The 16,840-nt window shown below is 46.0% G+C and overlaps 1 protein-coding gene across 1 annotated transcript; it reads left to right on the forward strand.

Moving 5' to 3' along the window:
- Positions 1-317: 317 nt before the first annotated feature.
- WDR87 (WD repeat domain 87) lies at positions 318-11,286 on the forward strand. Its single transcript, XM_035023883.1, has 5 exons — positions 318-392; positions 1,274-1,441; positions 1,840-4,712; positions 5,163-5,434; positions 5,799-11,286. The coding sequence occupies exons 1-5, from the start codon at positions 318-320 to the stop codon at positions 11,195-11,197; spliced, it is 8,787 nt and encodes a 2,928-aa protein (XP_034879774.1). The 3' UTR covers positions 11,198-11,286.
- Positions 11,287-16,840: the final 5,554 nt, after the last annotated feature.

Genomic DNA, 16,840 nt, shown 5'->3' on the forward strand with positions numbered 1-16,840 from the left:
GCTCCCTGCTCCGCGGGGTGTCTGCTTCTCCCCCTCCTTCCTGCTCGAGCTCTCTCTATCTCTGTCTCTCTCAAATAAATAAATAAAATATTAAAATGGGGTCATACCTACCTCACTGGGCCTCACTGAGGGTTCAATGAGATGTGTCTTATGGATAGTTCCTGATGTTCAAAAAATGTTCAATACACATGAGTTCATGGATCTTGACTTCTGAGTCCTAGTTCCTCAAAAAGTAGTAACAGCTAAGCTGGACTCTTTTGGATTCCCACAGGTTTTTAAGCAACGGTCCTGAGGTGGACCAGGGAATAATCAAGGTGATGTCTTCCACCAGACTCATTCCCCTGTGGAAGGATTTTAAATACTTGGTAAATGACATCATACATAAAAGCAAGGTAATACATATGTAGGACATAAACGTGTTATTGGCCTCTATCTATTTTAATTGTTATGAGCACTTCAAAGAAGCATAGATTTTCCAGGGAAGCAGAAAGTAGGCACAGTAGACCATAAGACAATTGTCCCCTTAGTAGGAAGTGGGCCGTTCATTTCCAAATGAGCCTAGGGATCTCTTGCAAGTACATTTTGATAGTGGAAGGTGAACACTTTGGAGCATTGTCAGAGGAACCAACCCTTTGGGGAGACAGATTTTTCTAAAAGAGAAGGGAGAAGGCACCAGAAAGAACATTTGCCGACCTCGGTTTTGCTCTGGTTGGCTTTGTGTAAACTATCCCAGGCGAATGTGTCATAGCATACGCTCTTTCACTGTGGAATAATACATATTGCATATATATTATCTTCCTCTGTCATGTTTAAAGGCGAGGCAGGGTGTTAATGTCTTACCTTTGTGCACTTTTAAGCCTTATTAAGAACTTAAAGTTGCACTGACTTTTGTCACACTCTGTTACATTTCATGTAGGTCCACGGTGGTGCACTGGGTAATGTGTTAAATATGTCTTTCATGACATCTGTACCTTGTAGACAGAAGGGGGAGTGTTAGCGAACGGGTATGTTGGGAAGAACATCTGTTTTCCCCTGTGCTCACACCATGAAATTTGCCCATTTAGGCCCTATAGGGGTTTGGTTCTCTCCTGTGTCGGGCATTGTGTTACTTGCTTGTGAAGTGTAGGTGTCCTACAAGTGACAAGTCGTGCATGTGTGGGTGTAACAGGCATGAGGCATGACCTTGGGAATGGCTTCAGTTGTGGCTTGTGTGAGAATATATTTAGTGCACATGTGTCCTGGTCTCTTCGTTTCATGCCATGCCTCTCCCCAGCAAACGTCAGAAGACCCGAAGAATGAAGTGGTTGTGCTGAGTGACCAGTCCCAGATACTGTTCAGAGAGTCTCGCCATCCGCAAAATATGCCACTTATATGCTATTACTTCAGTGATGCCAACTTCTTTGCCTCCCTCTCTTGGGTGACAAGCACCAAAGAAATACAGGTAGAACTGCCTCGCCTTTCTTCTCCTTCTTAGCTCATCCGACAGGGGCCGTGCCCACGTAAGCTCTCACCCCAGACTGACAAAGGGAGATCTACCTCTTGAATGAAAATGACCTAGATCTAGGATTCGCCCCCTCCTCCCTTCTTCAATTACAGTCTCTCCTTGAATAGGTTTTCTGGTTCCCTTAAAATAGGCCAAGGTTAGGGAAAGGGTCCCAGGCTTCCTGCTTCTACGTATTTCCAATTCCCATAACTGGGGCGGGGGGAGGGAGGGTGGTAAAAACACTCGAGAGTCTTCCACGTCCTCCTCATCACGAGCACAGGGGAAAGGAGCTGCATATTCTGCCCTTTCCTCTTCAACTATCTTTCCTAGGCAGTGTCCCTCTTACTCTCTTGTAGGCTGTAGTATGGATGAAGAGCAAAACTGAGGACATGGTCGAGAAGAGAACATTCTCCATGACTGAACGACTGCCGCCCATCCAGTCCATGGTCCACACAGGTTCCTTTCATATCCTCGTGGCCTACTGTGGTGACCTGATCCTGCGGCTCTTTGGGGACCACTTCCGGTCATTCAAACCCCTGGGTATAGTGCCCTGCCGCTTTAACATCAACTGCCTCTGCTATGACCCGGAAATGAAAATGCTTCTGTCGGGCATCCTGGGGGCAGTGGTCACCTGGATCATCGAGAGGAGCGGCAAGGGCCTCCAAGTAGCCCACATGGTCCCCATGCCTGGAGATCAGCTTGTCCAGGACATCAGGCTGAACGGCCCCAATGGCTCCCTCCTCGCGCTATGTGAGACGGTGGTGAGGGTCCTTGAGCGCCAGGGCCACGGCCAGCTAGGAGAGGTTCAGAGGTTCATGTCCACCACCAGCGGCTCCTCTATCACCTGCTGCTTCACCTGTTTCGACCAGGGCTTTCTCTATGCCGGAAATAAGACTGGGGAAATCCAAGTATGGAGCCTTGTCCGGGGAAACTCTCTCCACAGTTTCAAGGCCCATTCCTCATCGGTGACCTGTATCCGCAGCCGGCCAGAAGCCCACACCCTGCTAACGGCTGGCAAGGAAGGCCTGATCAAGGAGTGGAACCTGACTTTGGGGAACCTGCTGCGGCGGCTAGAACTTGGCGAGGAACTGTATGAACTCGAGTTTATCGACAACACTACTTTCTTCTGCCAAACTACGCATACTTTCTCCTTGCGCCGTCTGCCTTGCTTCTACAGCCTGTTCAGCGTCTGTGGCTCTGCTCCCCAGCAGCTGCGTCGGGTCCGCTGCGGTGATAACTGGTTCCGGATCCTGTGCACTACTGAGGATGGCTTATTGCGCTTTGTGTCCCCACTCACAGGGGATCTTCTGGTCCTCACCTGGCCCTTCATGATTCTAGACCGGGCTGTGGACTGGGCCTATGACCCAGAAAAAGAGGAGCTCTTCGTAGCGACGGGCAATGCAGAGGTGCTGGTGTTTGACACGACCCGCTGCCCTTGCCCAGCCAAGTATCTCTTGTGCACCTCACCAAATTCTCAAGACTGGGTACAATGCCTGGCTTATGGGCATTTCCACCTGGGCCGGGGTCTACAAGGACTCATGTTCTCTGGACACCAGAGTGGTGTGATAAGAGTGCTTTCCCAGAACTACTGTGCCAGGATAGAGAAGTTCATGCACTTTGGAGCTATCCTGGCACTCTCTACACTACCTGGAGGGCTTTTTGGTAGCCGAGAAAACTCTTTGCTCTGCTCCTATGGAATGGATGACTATGTACACCTATCAGAAGCTGTGCTCGAGGGGAGGAAGGTACATTTGAAGCCCCTCGCCAGCATTCTCAGCAGCTGTCACCTAAGACACCTGATACTCTTACCCACGTCTGTGGGCGCTATCACGGAGACTAACTGTCTGCGTCTCTGGAAGTTCCATGATTTTCTGTCCTCTGAGTCACAAGAAGACTCAATGTTTATAGAGACATTGCCTCTGCACCAGTGTACCATCACATCCTTTGATGTCTGCCTGTCCTTGAGCCTTTTTGTCACAGGTGGTATTGATGGGTCTGTCCGGGTCTGGAACTTCCATGGCAGACTTATAGCCATGCTGGACTCATCGCTGCACTTTGGCCCACTCTGCTTTGCAAATGACCGGGGTGACTTGCTTGTGTCTTTTAATCAGAGTCTTTATCTGGTGTCCTGTCTAAAACTGCTTCACCCAACCCTGCTGGCTCGCCTTTCCTTTATGAGCATGACAGATGAAGTGCTAGAGGCCCCTAAGCCTTTCACACCAAGCTTCTTCCTCTCCTTTGAGACCATGTTTGTGCCCAAGTATATCTACCTTGGAAAAGGGCAACAGGAATTAGTCGGTATAGAGAAACTTGTCAATAAGCGGGCCATTGCCTTTGATCATACAGTGCCACATGTCATAGAGGAAGATGAGCAAGGGAGTCCCATGTTACTGCCTGCCTTCAGACACGGTTTCTCGTATAAAGAAGAAACTGATGGGATGGAGGTGGGCAAACCTCCCCATTACGTGGTTCCTCCCCAACTACAGCTGACTGCCTGGGATGGACTCAGCCCCTACCAAATATTGCGATGCTACTTTGGTCATGGGCGGAAATGGCTCTTGGCTCCTGATGGCTACATCCCCAACTCAGTGATTCGTGCCCGTCTTTGGCCAGAGGGCAGTCCAATATACCTACAGTGCAACCTGCATTCACCTGTGTGGGAAACGGATTGGGACAAGTCCCAAGAATTCTTCTTCTGGCATAGTAGGGTAAAATCTCTAAGTGATGCAGGAGAATATTCACAGAAGGAGGATGAAGACTTCATAGAAATGAGATTCTCTAAGGATGTAACCTACAGTGTCCTTACAGACTCAGCAAACCGTAGTTGGCTGGGGAAAAAGATGAGTGAAATAGCTATTAATAGCCTGGTGGAGACAATCCTCAACATTATGATCCACGCTTCTCCACTGAAGTACCAATGCTGTATTGGTGCACTGGGGCAAATCTTTGCCTCTTATGAGGTGTCTTCATTCCTGCGCTCTGAAACAGCCCATCGTCTACTGGATGATACCACCAATTCCAACCCGCTGATCCGAGAGCTAGCCTGGCAAGGGCTGAAGCATCTAGGAATGATTACTCATCTCTTTGCCATGCCCCTGGCCCAAGGATTGATGGACAAGGACCAAAAAGTGAGGAGTAAGGCCCTGAGCCTCATGGCTGACACCGGAATCCACTCTAAGTCCTCACTCTTAAACCTGATCCAGCACCGAGAGACCTTCCGGGAGATGCAGTAAGTTCTTTGTGCCTTCTGCAATTCTTGACTAGCCTCTAATTTTCTTCTTCCTTGCCCTTCCTTCACTAGCTCTTCATACCTGTCCATTAACTCTTCCTGTCCTTTTTCTTTTTCATAGTCTTTTTCCATTCCTAGACTGTCCTGACAATCCTGACTGCTCATTCCTGTCTCCATTTTTTCTCTTGCTCCTGTCTGTCCCTTAACTCTTGAGTTCCCCTTTTCATTCTTTTCTCCTACCTCTTCAGTCCCCATACAAACCACTCCATTCATTGCCACCTTGGCTTTCTAGACTTCCTCTTTCTTCTTGGCCATCCTTTACCTCAACGTACACTGTCTCTGTTGGCCGCTGTGCCAAGCCCCCTGCCTGTTCCACAGCAGTTCCTTCCTTCTCGTTCTCTCTGTTGTCCCTGATTCACCATGGTCTTTCCTCTCCCTTGACTTTCATAGGCAGGAAATGATTGGGGAGGAATCCCTAGACCATCTGTTGGGGATGCGGGCCACAGATCTCCAAATCCTTCATACTCAAGTGGAGCAGCGATTGAATGAAAACCTGACCTTGTCAGAGGGACAGGAAAAGCCTGCTTTCTCTTTAGAGGTCTCAAGGATTTCTGAACGTATATCCCTTTCCAAGCAACCTGATGTAATTCCTGGAGAATCTAAAGCTGCCATCAAGTCCGGCAAAGGCCAAAGACAGGGCCGAGCAGGGGGCAAAAAGCATGGTATGTATGGGGTGATCTGGTTCATGCCTCAGGGTCCCCAAGAGGCAATATAGTTAGGGCTAACATGGGTCAAGAGATATCAACCAGGTAGGACCAGAGACAAGTAGACAGATCTTTTCACAGAAACTTCCTAGGAAGAATCTACCCAAACTCAGGGAGACTCCAATGCTTATCTCCATAGGATTTGGAAGGGGTGAGCACTGGAATAAAGTAAGGAGAATCCTTTTTTTTTTTTTTAAAGGCCTCGGGCCCCTCTGTTGCTACTACTTTGACGGCAATTCCTCTTACTCATACCATTAGTGGGAAAGATGTGACTTAAGCCTCCCATGCCTTCCTTATCTCCATCTCCTGATCTTCCCTGCAGTCCGAAAATTGTGGCGGGCCCTCAAGAAGATAAAAGAGGCTGGCAAAGAGCCAGGTCCCGTAGAGGGTGAAATTGACCAGAGGGAAGCTGCACCAGTTTTGGTGGAGGATACAGCTGCCCATTCTAGAATGTCTTCAACCATCAGTGTGTTAAAGATTTCAAAAGATGGTGAACAACAACCTCCAGAGAAAGACACCTCAAAGGACCAGTTTGCACTGACCCTGAAGATGCTGAGGAAAATACATGACAGAAAAGGTAAGAAAAGAACAGTTCAGAAACCCAAAAAGAGGCACAAGAAGACAAAAGAAGCTGAAGTTACAACTGAGGAATCTCTGTCTGCTGTAAAGGAGGAACCAGTTGTGAAGCAGCTGAAAGCCAAAGGGCGGGGTGCCACTGGAGCGCCCGGCCGCAAGACCATCCCTGAAGATAGCTCATCATGGCGGGATAATCTGTGTCGTCTTATGACCCTTAGAATATCTGGTTCCCAAACAAAAATGTCAGAAGCTCTAAACATGGAGCTAGTGGCCACGGCTCAGGAAGTGCTGGCAGATCAACAGCCCAGTTGGGAACTTTTTCAGGAGATCTGCCCCTTGTTGGAGAAAAAAAGTGAGGTTCTGCTTGAGGACCTCAACTGGGATATAGCCTGGCCAGAGGAGAAACCGATTTTTATTCATGAAGGGGCAATTAGAGATGACATAATGACCATCAGAAGGGAGGACGAGATACCAGAGGAGCAAGAGCAAGAGCAAGTGCAAAAGGAAGAAGAGGACGTGCCATACTTGCAGGAAACCCAGGTGATTCCCAAAAAAGGCAAGAAAAAGAAAGCTATCTTTTTAGGACCCAGTGGCCTCACCAAGGGAAAACGAGTATCGAAGAAAGAAGAGAAGACATCCTTTACGAAGCCCTTTAAGCAAGAGAGGAAAGAAGTTCAGCAGGAAATAAAAGTGGATAAAAAAGAGACAGTGAGCAAAAGAGAGAGGGATGTGAGTCAGGCAGTAGAGGAAGTGGCCAAACCAGAGGAGGAAGTAGTTAAGCAAGAAGAAAGGCCAGTTATGGATGAGAGGAAGCTGTCTTGGCAGGAGTGGAAGAAGTCCTGGGATGAGTGGAAACAGGCCCAGGGTGAGACGAAGATATCCTGGGATGAATGGAAGAAAGCCTGGGACAAGAAGCATCTTGAGGAAGAGGAGAAACAACAAACGGATGAAAGGAAGCCACTCCCAGAGGAGGAAAAGCTGGATGTGGACAAGAAGAAGCTGAGATGGGATGAGTGGTTAGAGTTCTGGGAACAGACAGCGGCCAGGTCCAGAGAGGAACACAAGGATGAGGAGGAATTGACCCTGGAGGGAGAAGAATTGTCTCAGGAATGGGGAGAAGAAGAACAAGAAGAGCTGATGACAAAAGAGCAGAGACAGATCCAAAAAGAATATAAGCAGGCCTGGATGGAGAGGAAACGAGCCCAGGCTGAAAGGAAACGAGCCCAAGAAGAAAGGAAGCTGGCCCAAGAAGAACAGAAACTAGCACAGGAAGAGAGAAAACTGGCCCAGGAAGAGAGAAAACTGGCCAGGGAATATGGGAAACTGGCTCAGAGAGACAGGACAATGGTCCAGTCAGAGAGGAAGTTTGTCCATAATGAGGAAAAATTGGCCAAAAGAGAGGAGAAGTTAAGCCAAGAAGCAGAGAAATTGGCCCAGAAAAGGAAGAAACTGGCCAAGCAGTTTGAGGAAATGGCTCGAGAAGAAGAGAAAATAGCAAAGAAAGGAGGGAAGCTGGCTGAGGTAAAAAAGATACTGGCCCAGAAATTGGAAAAACTGACCCAGAAGGAGCAAGAGCTGGCATTGCAAGAAGAGGAACTAGCCCAGGAATTGGAGGAGCTGATGTGGGAAGAGGAGGAACTGGCTTGGAAAGAAGAGGAACTGATTCAGGAATTGAAGGATCTGGCTGAGGAAGAGGAGGGACTGGCTCAGGAAGAGAAGACACTGGCCTGGCAAGAGCAGAAACTGATTAAAGAAGAGAAAACACTGACCCTGGAAGAAGAACTGCTGATCGAGGAAGAGAAGAAACTGGCTCACGACAAGGAGAACCTGCCCGAGGAAGAGGAAAAGCTTGCCCAGAAAAGGAAGAAACTGATGGAGAACAAGTTAAAACTGGCCCAGGAAAAAGAAAAATTGGTCCAGGACAAAGAGAAACTCACAAAGAACAAGAAGATCCTAGACTGGAGGGAGAAGTCTCTGGCTCAGGAGAGGGAGAATCTGCTTCAGGAGAAAGTGAAATTGGCTCAGAGGAAAGAGAACTTCCTCCAGGTCAAAGAAAACCTTGCGCAGAACAAAAATAAATTAGTCCAAGCAAAGGAGAAACTGGATGTGTACAAGAAGAAACTTACTCAGGTAGAGAAGAAGCTGATGGAAGAAAAGGAAAAACTTTCCCAGAAGAAAAACCTGGACGAGGCAGAGAAAAAGCTGACCCAATTAGAGGAAAGTCTGGCTCAGAAGCAGCACAATCTAGCCCAGGACAAGATGGAATTAGCTATGGAGAAGAGGGCAGTATTTCAAGAACTGAAAATGCTCAGAGGAGAGTGGGATGGTGCCAAGGAAGAAAGGGCACTGGGCACAGAAATGAAGAAACTGGCCCAGGAGAAAGTCAGGCTGTCTGAGGAAAAGGAAATTCTCTCTGCAGGAGAGACTGAAGAAACCTTAAAACAGGTAAGACTGACTAAGAATGAACTAGAACTAATCAAGAGGAAATTGTCACTAGAGGAGAAGATACTGAGGTATGAAGATAGGATACTGGCCACAGAGCAAAGGGACATTGCCAAAGGAAAACTGGAATTTACCAGAGGAGGGAGAGTGTATGCGCAGGAAGAAAGGAAGCTAGCCAAAGTAGTAAGGAAGTTGATTAAAGAAAAGGAGGGCACTTCCAAGGCATCAAAAGTAAGCAGCAAAGTCTTAAAGGCACTTCAAGAGCTTACCAAAGAAGAAATGAAACTGACCCAGGAAGAAATAGAGATGACAAAGATGAAGAGGAACTTCTTTGTTAAGGAAAGGAGATTGAGCAAGGAAAAAAATAAACTTGATGCCAAAGAGTGGGATTTTTCTGAGGAACAACCAGAAGTAACCAAAGATGAGAAGAAACTGGCTAAGAAGCAGAGAAAACTGGCCAAGGAAATGAAAAGAATGATAAAGAAAGAGAAAAAAATAACTGAGGAAGAAAGCAGATTGGCTAGACAACAGAGAGAAGTCATACAGGAAGAAGAAGAGGAAGGACTAACAAAGGATGAAGAGGTAATACCACTGCTTAAACAAAGGTTGAGAAAGAGAAAAGAGCTAAAGACAGTTGATACACCACAGGAAAAGCTTCCCAGTCAAGAGGAAAGTAGAGAGAGCCTTTCTGAAGAAATGGAAAGCTTATTAGACCAAGTAGAGCGAGAGAGTTTGTCTGAGGAAGAGAAGGAGGAGGAGGAAGAAGAAGAGGAGGAGGAGGAGGAAGAGGAAGAAGGGAAGGTGGTGGAAGAGGTAGAGGTGGAAGAGAGGAGAAAGGAAAAGGAGAAAGAGAAGAAGAAGAAGGAAGAGAAAGAGAAGAAGGAGAAAAAGAAAAAGAAGAAGGTGCAGGAGGGGGAGGAGAAGGAGGAGGAGGAGGAAGGGGAGGAGGAGGAAGTGTTTGAAGAGGAGGAGAAGGAAAGCATCAGTGAGGAAGAGTCAGAAAGTCTGAGTGAGGAAGAGTCAGAAAGTCTGAGTGAGGAAGAGTCAGAAAGTCTGAGTGAGAAAGAAAAGGGGAAAAGCTCACTGAAAAAAGAGGCAGACAAGAAAAAAGAGATCTTTAAAAAAGAAAAATTACTTAAGTCACAAGCAGAAAGAGAAAAGGACCAAAGAAGAGAAATAATCCCTTCTATTGGAAAAAGAATCCCTGATATCAAAGACAGTGATATACAACTAAAAGTTCTTAAAGTCCCTTCCAAGAAAGTGATCTCAATAGCTCTGGGCAGGCAAGAGACAATACCAGTGCCAGTGTCTACGAAACAAGTATCCTGGGAAGAAAGGGCCAGAGCACTCGAGGCATCCAGGGTACTTCCAGAGTCAAGGTTTATGGAAAGACAAGAACTGTTGAAGAAATATAAGCCCAAACCTCTACAACTTTTGGATACAGTTTTGGAGTCCCCAGAGCAAGACTTAAAGACTCCATATTTACCTCACATATTGAGGAAGACCATGGAAGCTCACAAACTCCAAGGTGAACCACTAGAGCCCAAGTGGCAGTGGATTTTGCAGCATCATCCAGCTCTGATGAGAAAGACTGAGGTACCTGTGCCCCAAATCTGGGCCAAGGAAATAGGTGCTCAGGTAGTACTCTCAGATATAGAGTGGATCCGCCATGTCCTAGAACGGATGGAGGCAGGAGAACAGCTTTCTAGGGATAGTTTCCACAGATTGTGCCAGCTTCTCAAAGACCTCACCTCAAAGGGAAATTTAGAGTGGCTACATTTGGCCCAACTTGAAGCCATTGTGTACCGTCACAAGCAGGTCCTGGAATCACGAAGCGCACATATCTCAAAACCCAATAAGGAGCCCATGGGTCCAAAGTACCTGAAAGTGATCCCACCTATAAAAGGAAAGGAAAGCTGGTTAAAACCTTTCACTGTCCCCACACAAAAGTCCCCATTAGGTACCAAAGGGATTCCAACCCCAAAGGGTGTAAATTGGCACCTTCTAGAAGAGCCTTACAGGAGTGCATGGGCAGAGCAGATATCCACTGCTCTCAAGGAGATGGAGGTGCAACACTTTCATCCTGCCACAGGAGACAGTTTCACAGGTGCCCAGGCCTCTGTGGAAAAACAAACCCTTGCACTGATGTTTCAAAAGGACTTCTGGGCTTTTAAGGACAAAGGCAGGTTTCCCAGATTGCCCAAGCTGGAGAAGAAGGCACAGGCCATCTCTAAGAAAAAGGAAGAGGTGCCTCTTTGGGAGACATTTGTGGCACTGTACCATGTCTTGCGGATGTTGCAGCAACGATATGCAAAAGACAGTGCTGCTTGGATGGAACAGTTCTACCAGCTCATGGACCTGTACCAACTTAAGTCACCCCGAATCCAGAAGCTGCTACAGGAGCTGTTACTGAGAGATGAATGCCAATCCCAAGAGATCACCTATGAGGCGGCCCTAAAGGCCATGGAGCTGGTTCCGGGGGAGCGCTTGTTCTACCACCTGTTTTGTGGTGGCTCTCAAAACCCTAAAGGTCCTCTGGAGTTCCAGGAGGTGGTGTCCCTCCCAGGTCAGAATAATGTCCGTACCATGAATCCTATGGGCATTGCTCAATACGGGATCTTAGAACTTGCCTGGAAGAGCCTGCCCCAAGCCGATATTCACCTCACCAAGGAAATGCCCCACACCATTGCGCCCACCCCCTAATTTGGGACTGACTAGAGGTCAGGACTTTTCATTCCCACCTGGAGGAAGGCCTTGTCACCCTAATCTAGACCCTTATCCCTAGGGCCCACACAGAGGTAGGGCCAGGCCAAAGCCCTTTCCCTACCTAGCTCCAGAAACCAGCTTCCATATATGGAATAAAGAGGAGGTTCTCATTTGCAGCATCCCTGTAATGTGTCCCTCTTCCTCAAACATTGCTTCTCCAGAAAGGTAGCGAGGGAGACCAGATATATACTCCTGAGAGTGGGAACACATCCCAAAAGCCAGCGGGTTCTCACCCTCTGGAGGCCTTCAGGCAGAAGAGTCTTTCCTTGTCCTCTTCCTTCCTTGCCTCCCCTCATCCTCCCCTAAAGACTATAGGAAGGAAAGCACCTGGCACAAAAATGAATGAATATTTGGCATTAATATAAGAGTCACTGACATAGTAGAAAGAAAATGGGACTTTAGAATCAGAAGACCTGGCATAGTTCTTGGAGGTTCACAGTGGAGGCAGACTCTATTTCCCTGTTCATAGCTCTGCATGCTGATGACTGGAGTCCCAAACAGCAGGCATTGAGGGGACCGTGAGAGTATCTCATGAGTCCCTTCCCTCTAGCAACGAAGAAGACAAAGTTAAAGGGAAGGGGTAGTAAAGTGGAGGAAGTTGTCCTTGCCAGTAACTGTGTTCCTTCCCTGATCTCCTCTCCCCACCATGGAAACTTCAGAGTTGCCTTTCTCCAGGTAAGCTGAGCCTTCCATCAGATTCTAACAAGTAGCCCATCTATGCCATTTGCCACCCCTCATCGTGACGTCTCCTTTGTTATTCTATTCCCTCTTCCTGAGTTTGGTTTTGTGGAAGAAGCCAGGGATAGAGGGCAAGAGAACATTCTGAGAAGTTGGAGTCACTTCAGAGGCCAAGCAGTACAGGCCCACGTGGAGGGTTCAAGAGCTATGGGCTGGGGACAGGAAGCGTCAAAAAGGATGACTGACCCAACTAGCCAGCAAGGCAGCAGAAATAAGGATGGCCCAGCTGGCTCTCAGCCTTAACTGAAATAATTTCTCCTTTCTGGCCTTTGTCTATGTCAAAAAGGACAGTGCACAAATTACAAATATCAGGCATGAAAGAGGCATGAACATCACTACAGACCCTACAGGCATTAAAAGGATAACGACTGTATACTATGGATAACTCTATGCCCATAGTTTTGACAATAGATGAAATGGACAAATTCCTTGAAACTCCCAGAAAGGAAATAGCAATACCCATCTAACTCATTTTGCAGAATATCAGTGGGTTCCCTGGTCAAAAATAAGATACCGTGACCAAAAACAAAACAAAATAAAAACCACAAAAACAGTCTAGCTTTTGTAGCCCTGGGGTCCTAGAATCAGGAATTCTATGGATGGCTCTTCAGGAAGCCTCAAAACCTCGGTACTGGCTGTGACACCCTAGATATCCTCTTGTCTTTGCCAGAATGGCAGAGAACAGAACTTGTTTGTATACTCTTTTTATTATGAAAAATTTCAATCACGTAGAACAGTATTTTTTTTAAGATTTTATTTATTTGACAGAGAGAGAGACAGCGAGAAAGAGAACACAAGCAGGGGGAGTGTGAGAGGGAGAAGCAGGCTTCCCACTGAGCAGGGAGCCCGATGTGGGGCTCAATCCCAGGACCCTGGGATCATGACCTGAGCTGAAGGCAGATGCTTAACAACTGAGCCACTCAGGTGCCCCAAAAGTAGAACAGTATTAAAACAAACCACCAGATCCCCTTCTCCTAGATTTAATTGTAAACATCTTGCAAAAAATTGCTTCATGTTTTTTTCTTTGTATTTTTTTTTTTTAAGATTTTGTTTATTTGTCAGAGAGAGAAAGGAGAGAGAGCACAAGCAGGGGGAGCAGCAGGCAGAGGGAGAAGCAGGCTCCCTGAGGAGCAAGGAGCCCAGTGTGGGACTCCATCCCAGGACCTGGGATCATGACCTGAGCCGAAGGCAGATGCTTAACCAACTGAGTCACCCAGTGGTCCCTTTTCTTTGTATTTTTTTTAAAAAAGATTCTTTATTTCGCAGAGATAGACACAGCGAGAGAGAGAACACAAGCAGGGGGAGTGAGAGAGGGAGAAGCAGGCTTCCCGCTGAGCAGGGAGCCTGATGTGGAACTCGATCCCAGGACCCTGGGATCATGACCTGAGCCAAAGGCAGACGCTTAACGACTAAGCCACCCAGGCACCCCTTTTCTTTGTATTTTAAAGTGAATCCCAGACATCCTATTTCAATCCTAAATATTGTGATACTCATCTCTAAAAAAAATCAATTTTCTTACATAATGATCTCACATCTAACAAAATTAATAATTCCTTAATGTCATCCAATACTCTATGTAAATTTCCCTGGTTGTCCCCAAAATATCCTTTTACAGTTTGTTTGAATCAGAATTCAAACAAGGTCTACATACTGCATTTGACTGTTAGACTTCCTAAGACTCTTTTAACCTTAAGCATTTATATTCTCCTTTCCCCAGTTTTTTATACCATTGATTTGTTGAAGACACTGAATCAGTTATCCTGTAGATATCTCCTTGTTTTGGATTTTCTGATAGAGCAGAGGTTTGCAACCTGAGATCTGGATGTGCTCAAAGGTCTACAAACTCCTGAAATTAGATGAGAAAGAATGTACTAGGGACCCCCCCACCCCCAGCCTCTGGCCATTGGAAAAAGTCTGTAGCTTTCATCAGATTCTTGAATCCCTGAAGCAAACATGTTAAATCACCACTTAAAAAGTGAGCAGAAGACACCTGAGCTTTAGCTCAAACACTGCCAGTAATCAGCCGAATGACCAACAACAAAAACCTTCCCTTTACTGGGTCCTAGATTTCTAACTTTTGATGGGACAGTTACACTTCAGATCTCTTCAGGATTTTAAAAAGGGTTTCCAGCCCTACATCCTTCTCCTAGAATATGTGCTAGGATAGTGTGAGAGATCTTCCCTATTGTGCACATCTACCAACTGCTCTGAACCAGGAAACAGGTAATAGGGAGTTGAATTTGGGTAAGACCTCAAAACGAGGAGGACCTTACATTTCCTGGAAGAATACTACATGCTCAAATTCAGGTGAGTGACTAAAGACATAAGAATGAGATTGGGAAATGGACCCTGACAACACAAAAGAACTCCTAGATGACTTGGCTCTGAGCACTGAGTCCTGAGGCACTCCAATGTTTAGAAGAGGGAGATATATAAAAGGGAACTGCCAAGGAGATTGAGAAGGAGCAGCCAGGAATGTGAGAGAAGAACCGTAAAAGAGTGGTGTCCAGAATTCAAGAGAACACATTTCAAGAAGAGGGGAGTGATAAACTGTGTCAAATGCTAGTGATGGGTCAAGTAAGAGAAAGAGCAAGAACTGCCCATTGAAGTTAGTAAACTAGACTTAATTGGTAACCTTGACAAATGTATTTTAGTGGATTTGTGGGATACACAGCCTGACCAGAGTGGGTTTAAAAGAGAATAGAATGAAAGGAATGAACTGATTGGGTTTTTGCTTTTGTTTTTTCACTTGGAAATAATTTCAAATTTCCAAAGAATTGCAAAAATAAAATAATTCAATAAAACTGTATACCCTTATTCAGATTCAACTGTTGTTAACATTTTACCTCATCTACTTTTTCTTTTCTTTTTTTAAGATTATTTCTTTATTTATTTGATAGAGACAACCAGAGAGGGAACACAAGCAGTGGGAGTGGGAGAGGGAGAAGCAGGCTTCCCGCCAAGCAGGGAGCCCAACATGGGACTTGATCCCAGGACCCCGGGATCATGACCCGAGCCAAAGGCAGATGCCCAAAGACACTGCCACCGAGGTGCCCCCTCATTTACTTTTTCATTGTCTCCCTTCCCGAGTTCCCCCGTCAATCTGTACACACACACACGTACATACATATATGTGTGTATATGTTACATAATATTGAACTATTTGAGGTAAGTTACATATAACACTAAAGTGTGTATTTCCCAAGAATAGGGATATTCTGTAACCACTGCACAATTATCAATTCCATAAATCCACATTGATACAATACTTTAATCTGGGGCGCCTAGGTGGCTCAGTCGTTAAGTGTCTGCCTTCGGCTTGGGTCATGATGCCAGGGTCCTGGGTTCAAGCCCCACATCAGGCTCCCTGCTCCGCGGGAAGGCTGCTTCTCCCTCTCCCACTCCCCCTGCTTGTGTTCCCTCTCTCACTGTGTCTCTCTCTATCAAATAAATAAATAAAATCTTAAAAAAAAAAAAAAAACCCAAGACTTTAATCTGCCATCCATTTTTCAATTTCAGTGCTGTCCCTTGACCTAGGGTCCTTTGTAAACTCTTTCCCTTCTGTTCTAGGAGCCAGTCTATAGTTACATATTGCATTTAGTTGTCATGTCTCTTTAATGTCCTTTAATCCAGAAACTTTCTACAGCCTTTATATGCCTTTCATAACACTGACACATTTTTACTGTGGTAAAATACACATAAAATATATCATTTAAGACACTTTTAAATGTACAGTTCTGTGGCATTAAGTACATTCACATTCTTGTGCAACCATCACCATCCTTCCTCTCCAGAACTTTCTCATCTTCCCCAACTGAAACTCTGTACTCATTAAACACTAACTCCCATTTTCCCCTCCCCTCAGGCCCTGGCAACAATCATTCTATTTTCTGTAGCTAGGATTTTGACTATAACATTGCCATTTTTGAAATATATAGTCCACCCACCCACCCACACATTTTTCTAAAAAGATTATTTTAGAGAGAGCAAGAGAGCAGGGGGAGGGCAGAGGGAGAGAGAGAATCCTAAGCAGGCTCTTTACTGAGTGCAGAACTTGACTCAGGACTCAATTCCACGATCCTGAGACCATGACCGGGGCTAAAATCCAGAGTCAGCCACTTAACTGACCGAGCCACTCAGGCGCCCCTATTTGAACATTTCTTTTTTGGGGTTTGTCTGGTGTTTCTTCATGAACAGATCAAAGTTACACATTCTTTTTTAAGAGAGGAAGAGGGAGAGAGAGAGAGGCAGGGGGAAGGGCAGAGGGAGAGGGAGAAAGAATCTTAAGTAAGTTCTATGCACAGCCAATGAGGGGCTCAATCTCACAACCCTGAGATCATGACCTGAGCTAAAATCAAGAGTTGGATGCTTAACTGACTGAGCCACCCAGGCACTCCCAAAGTTACGCATTCTTGAGAATACTGTATAGATGATGTTGTATCCTCCTAGGGCATCATATCTAGGGCATACAATGTCCCTTTACCCCTCATTGGTCATGTTAATTTTGATCACTTGGTGAATGGGTTGCCCAATTTCTCCACTATATTTTACTGTTAATTCCCCTCCTTTACACTAATAAGTTGTATATGAGAAGGCACTCTAAGACAATCAAATATTTGGCTCCTCATCAAAATGTCTCCTTAGAGAGATCCATTCAGGATTCTTAGCTAGTTGATCCAATCATTACCACAATGGCTGCAAAATGATTTTCTGACTCCAACATGCCCACCATATTTTCTAGTCAGCCCTCAGCCTCTTGTGTCCTTCGTGACATGCTCCCCTCACTTATTTTTTTTAGCACTTCATTACTTTCTGGTATAACAAGATATTCCAGGTTCATCT

This window comes from Mirounga leonina, unplaced genomic scaffold, assembly GCF_011800145.1.
Source record: "Mirounga leonina isolate KUSES-001 unplaced genomic scaffold, KU_Mleo_1.0 Mir_177, whole genome shotgun sequence".
Classification (NCBI taxonomy): domain Eukaryota; kingdom Metazoa; phylum Chordata; class Mammalia; order Carnivora; family Phocidae; genus Mirounga; species Mirounga leonina.

What these genes read in the sequence shown, in the direction of transcription:
- WDR87 (XM_035023883.1), top strand. Translation starts at nt 318, where the DNA reads ATGTCTTCCACCAGACTCATTCCCCTGTGGAAGGATTTTAAATACTTG. An exon ending in ACATCATACATAAAAGCAAG is followed by an intron (nt 393 to 1,273) that starts GTAATACATATG and finishes GCCTCTCCCCAG; the next exon opens with CAAACGTCAGAAGACCCGAA. An exon ending in CAAGCACCAAAGAAATACAG is followed by an intron (nt 1,442 to 1,839) that starts GTAGAACTGCCT and finishes ACTCTCTTGTAG; the next exon opens with GCTGTAGTATGGATGAAGAG.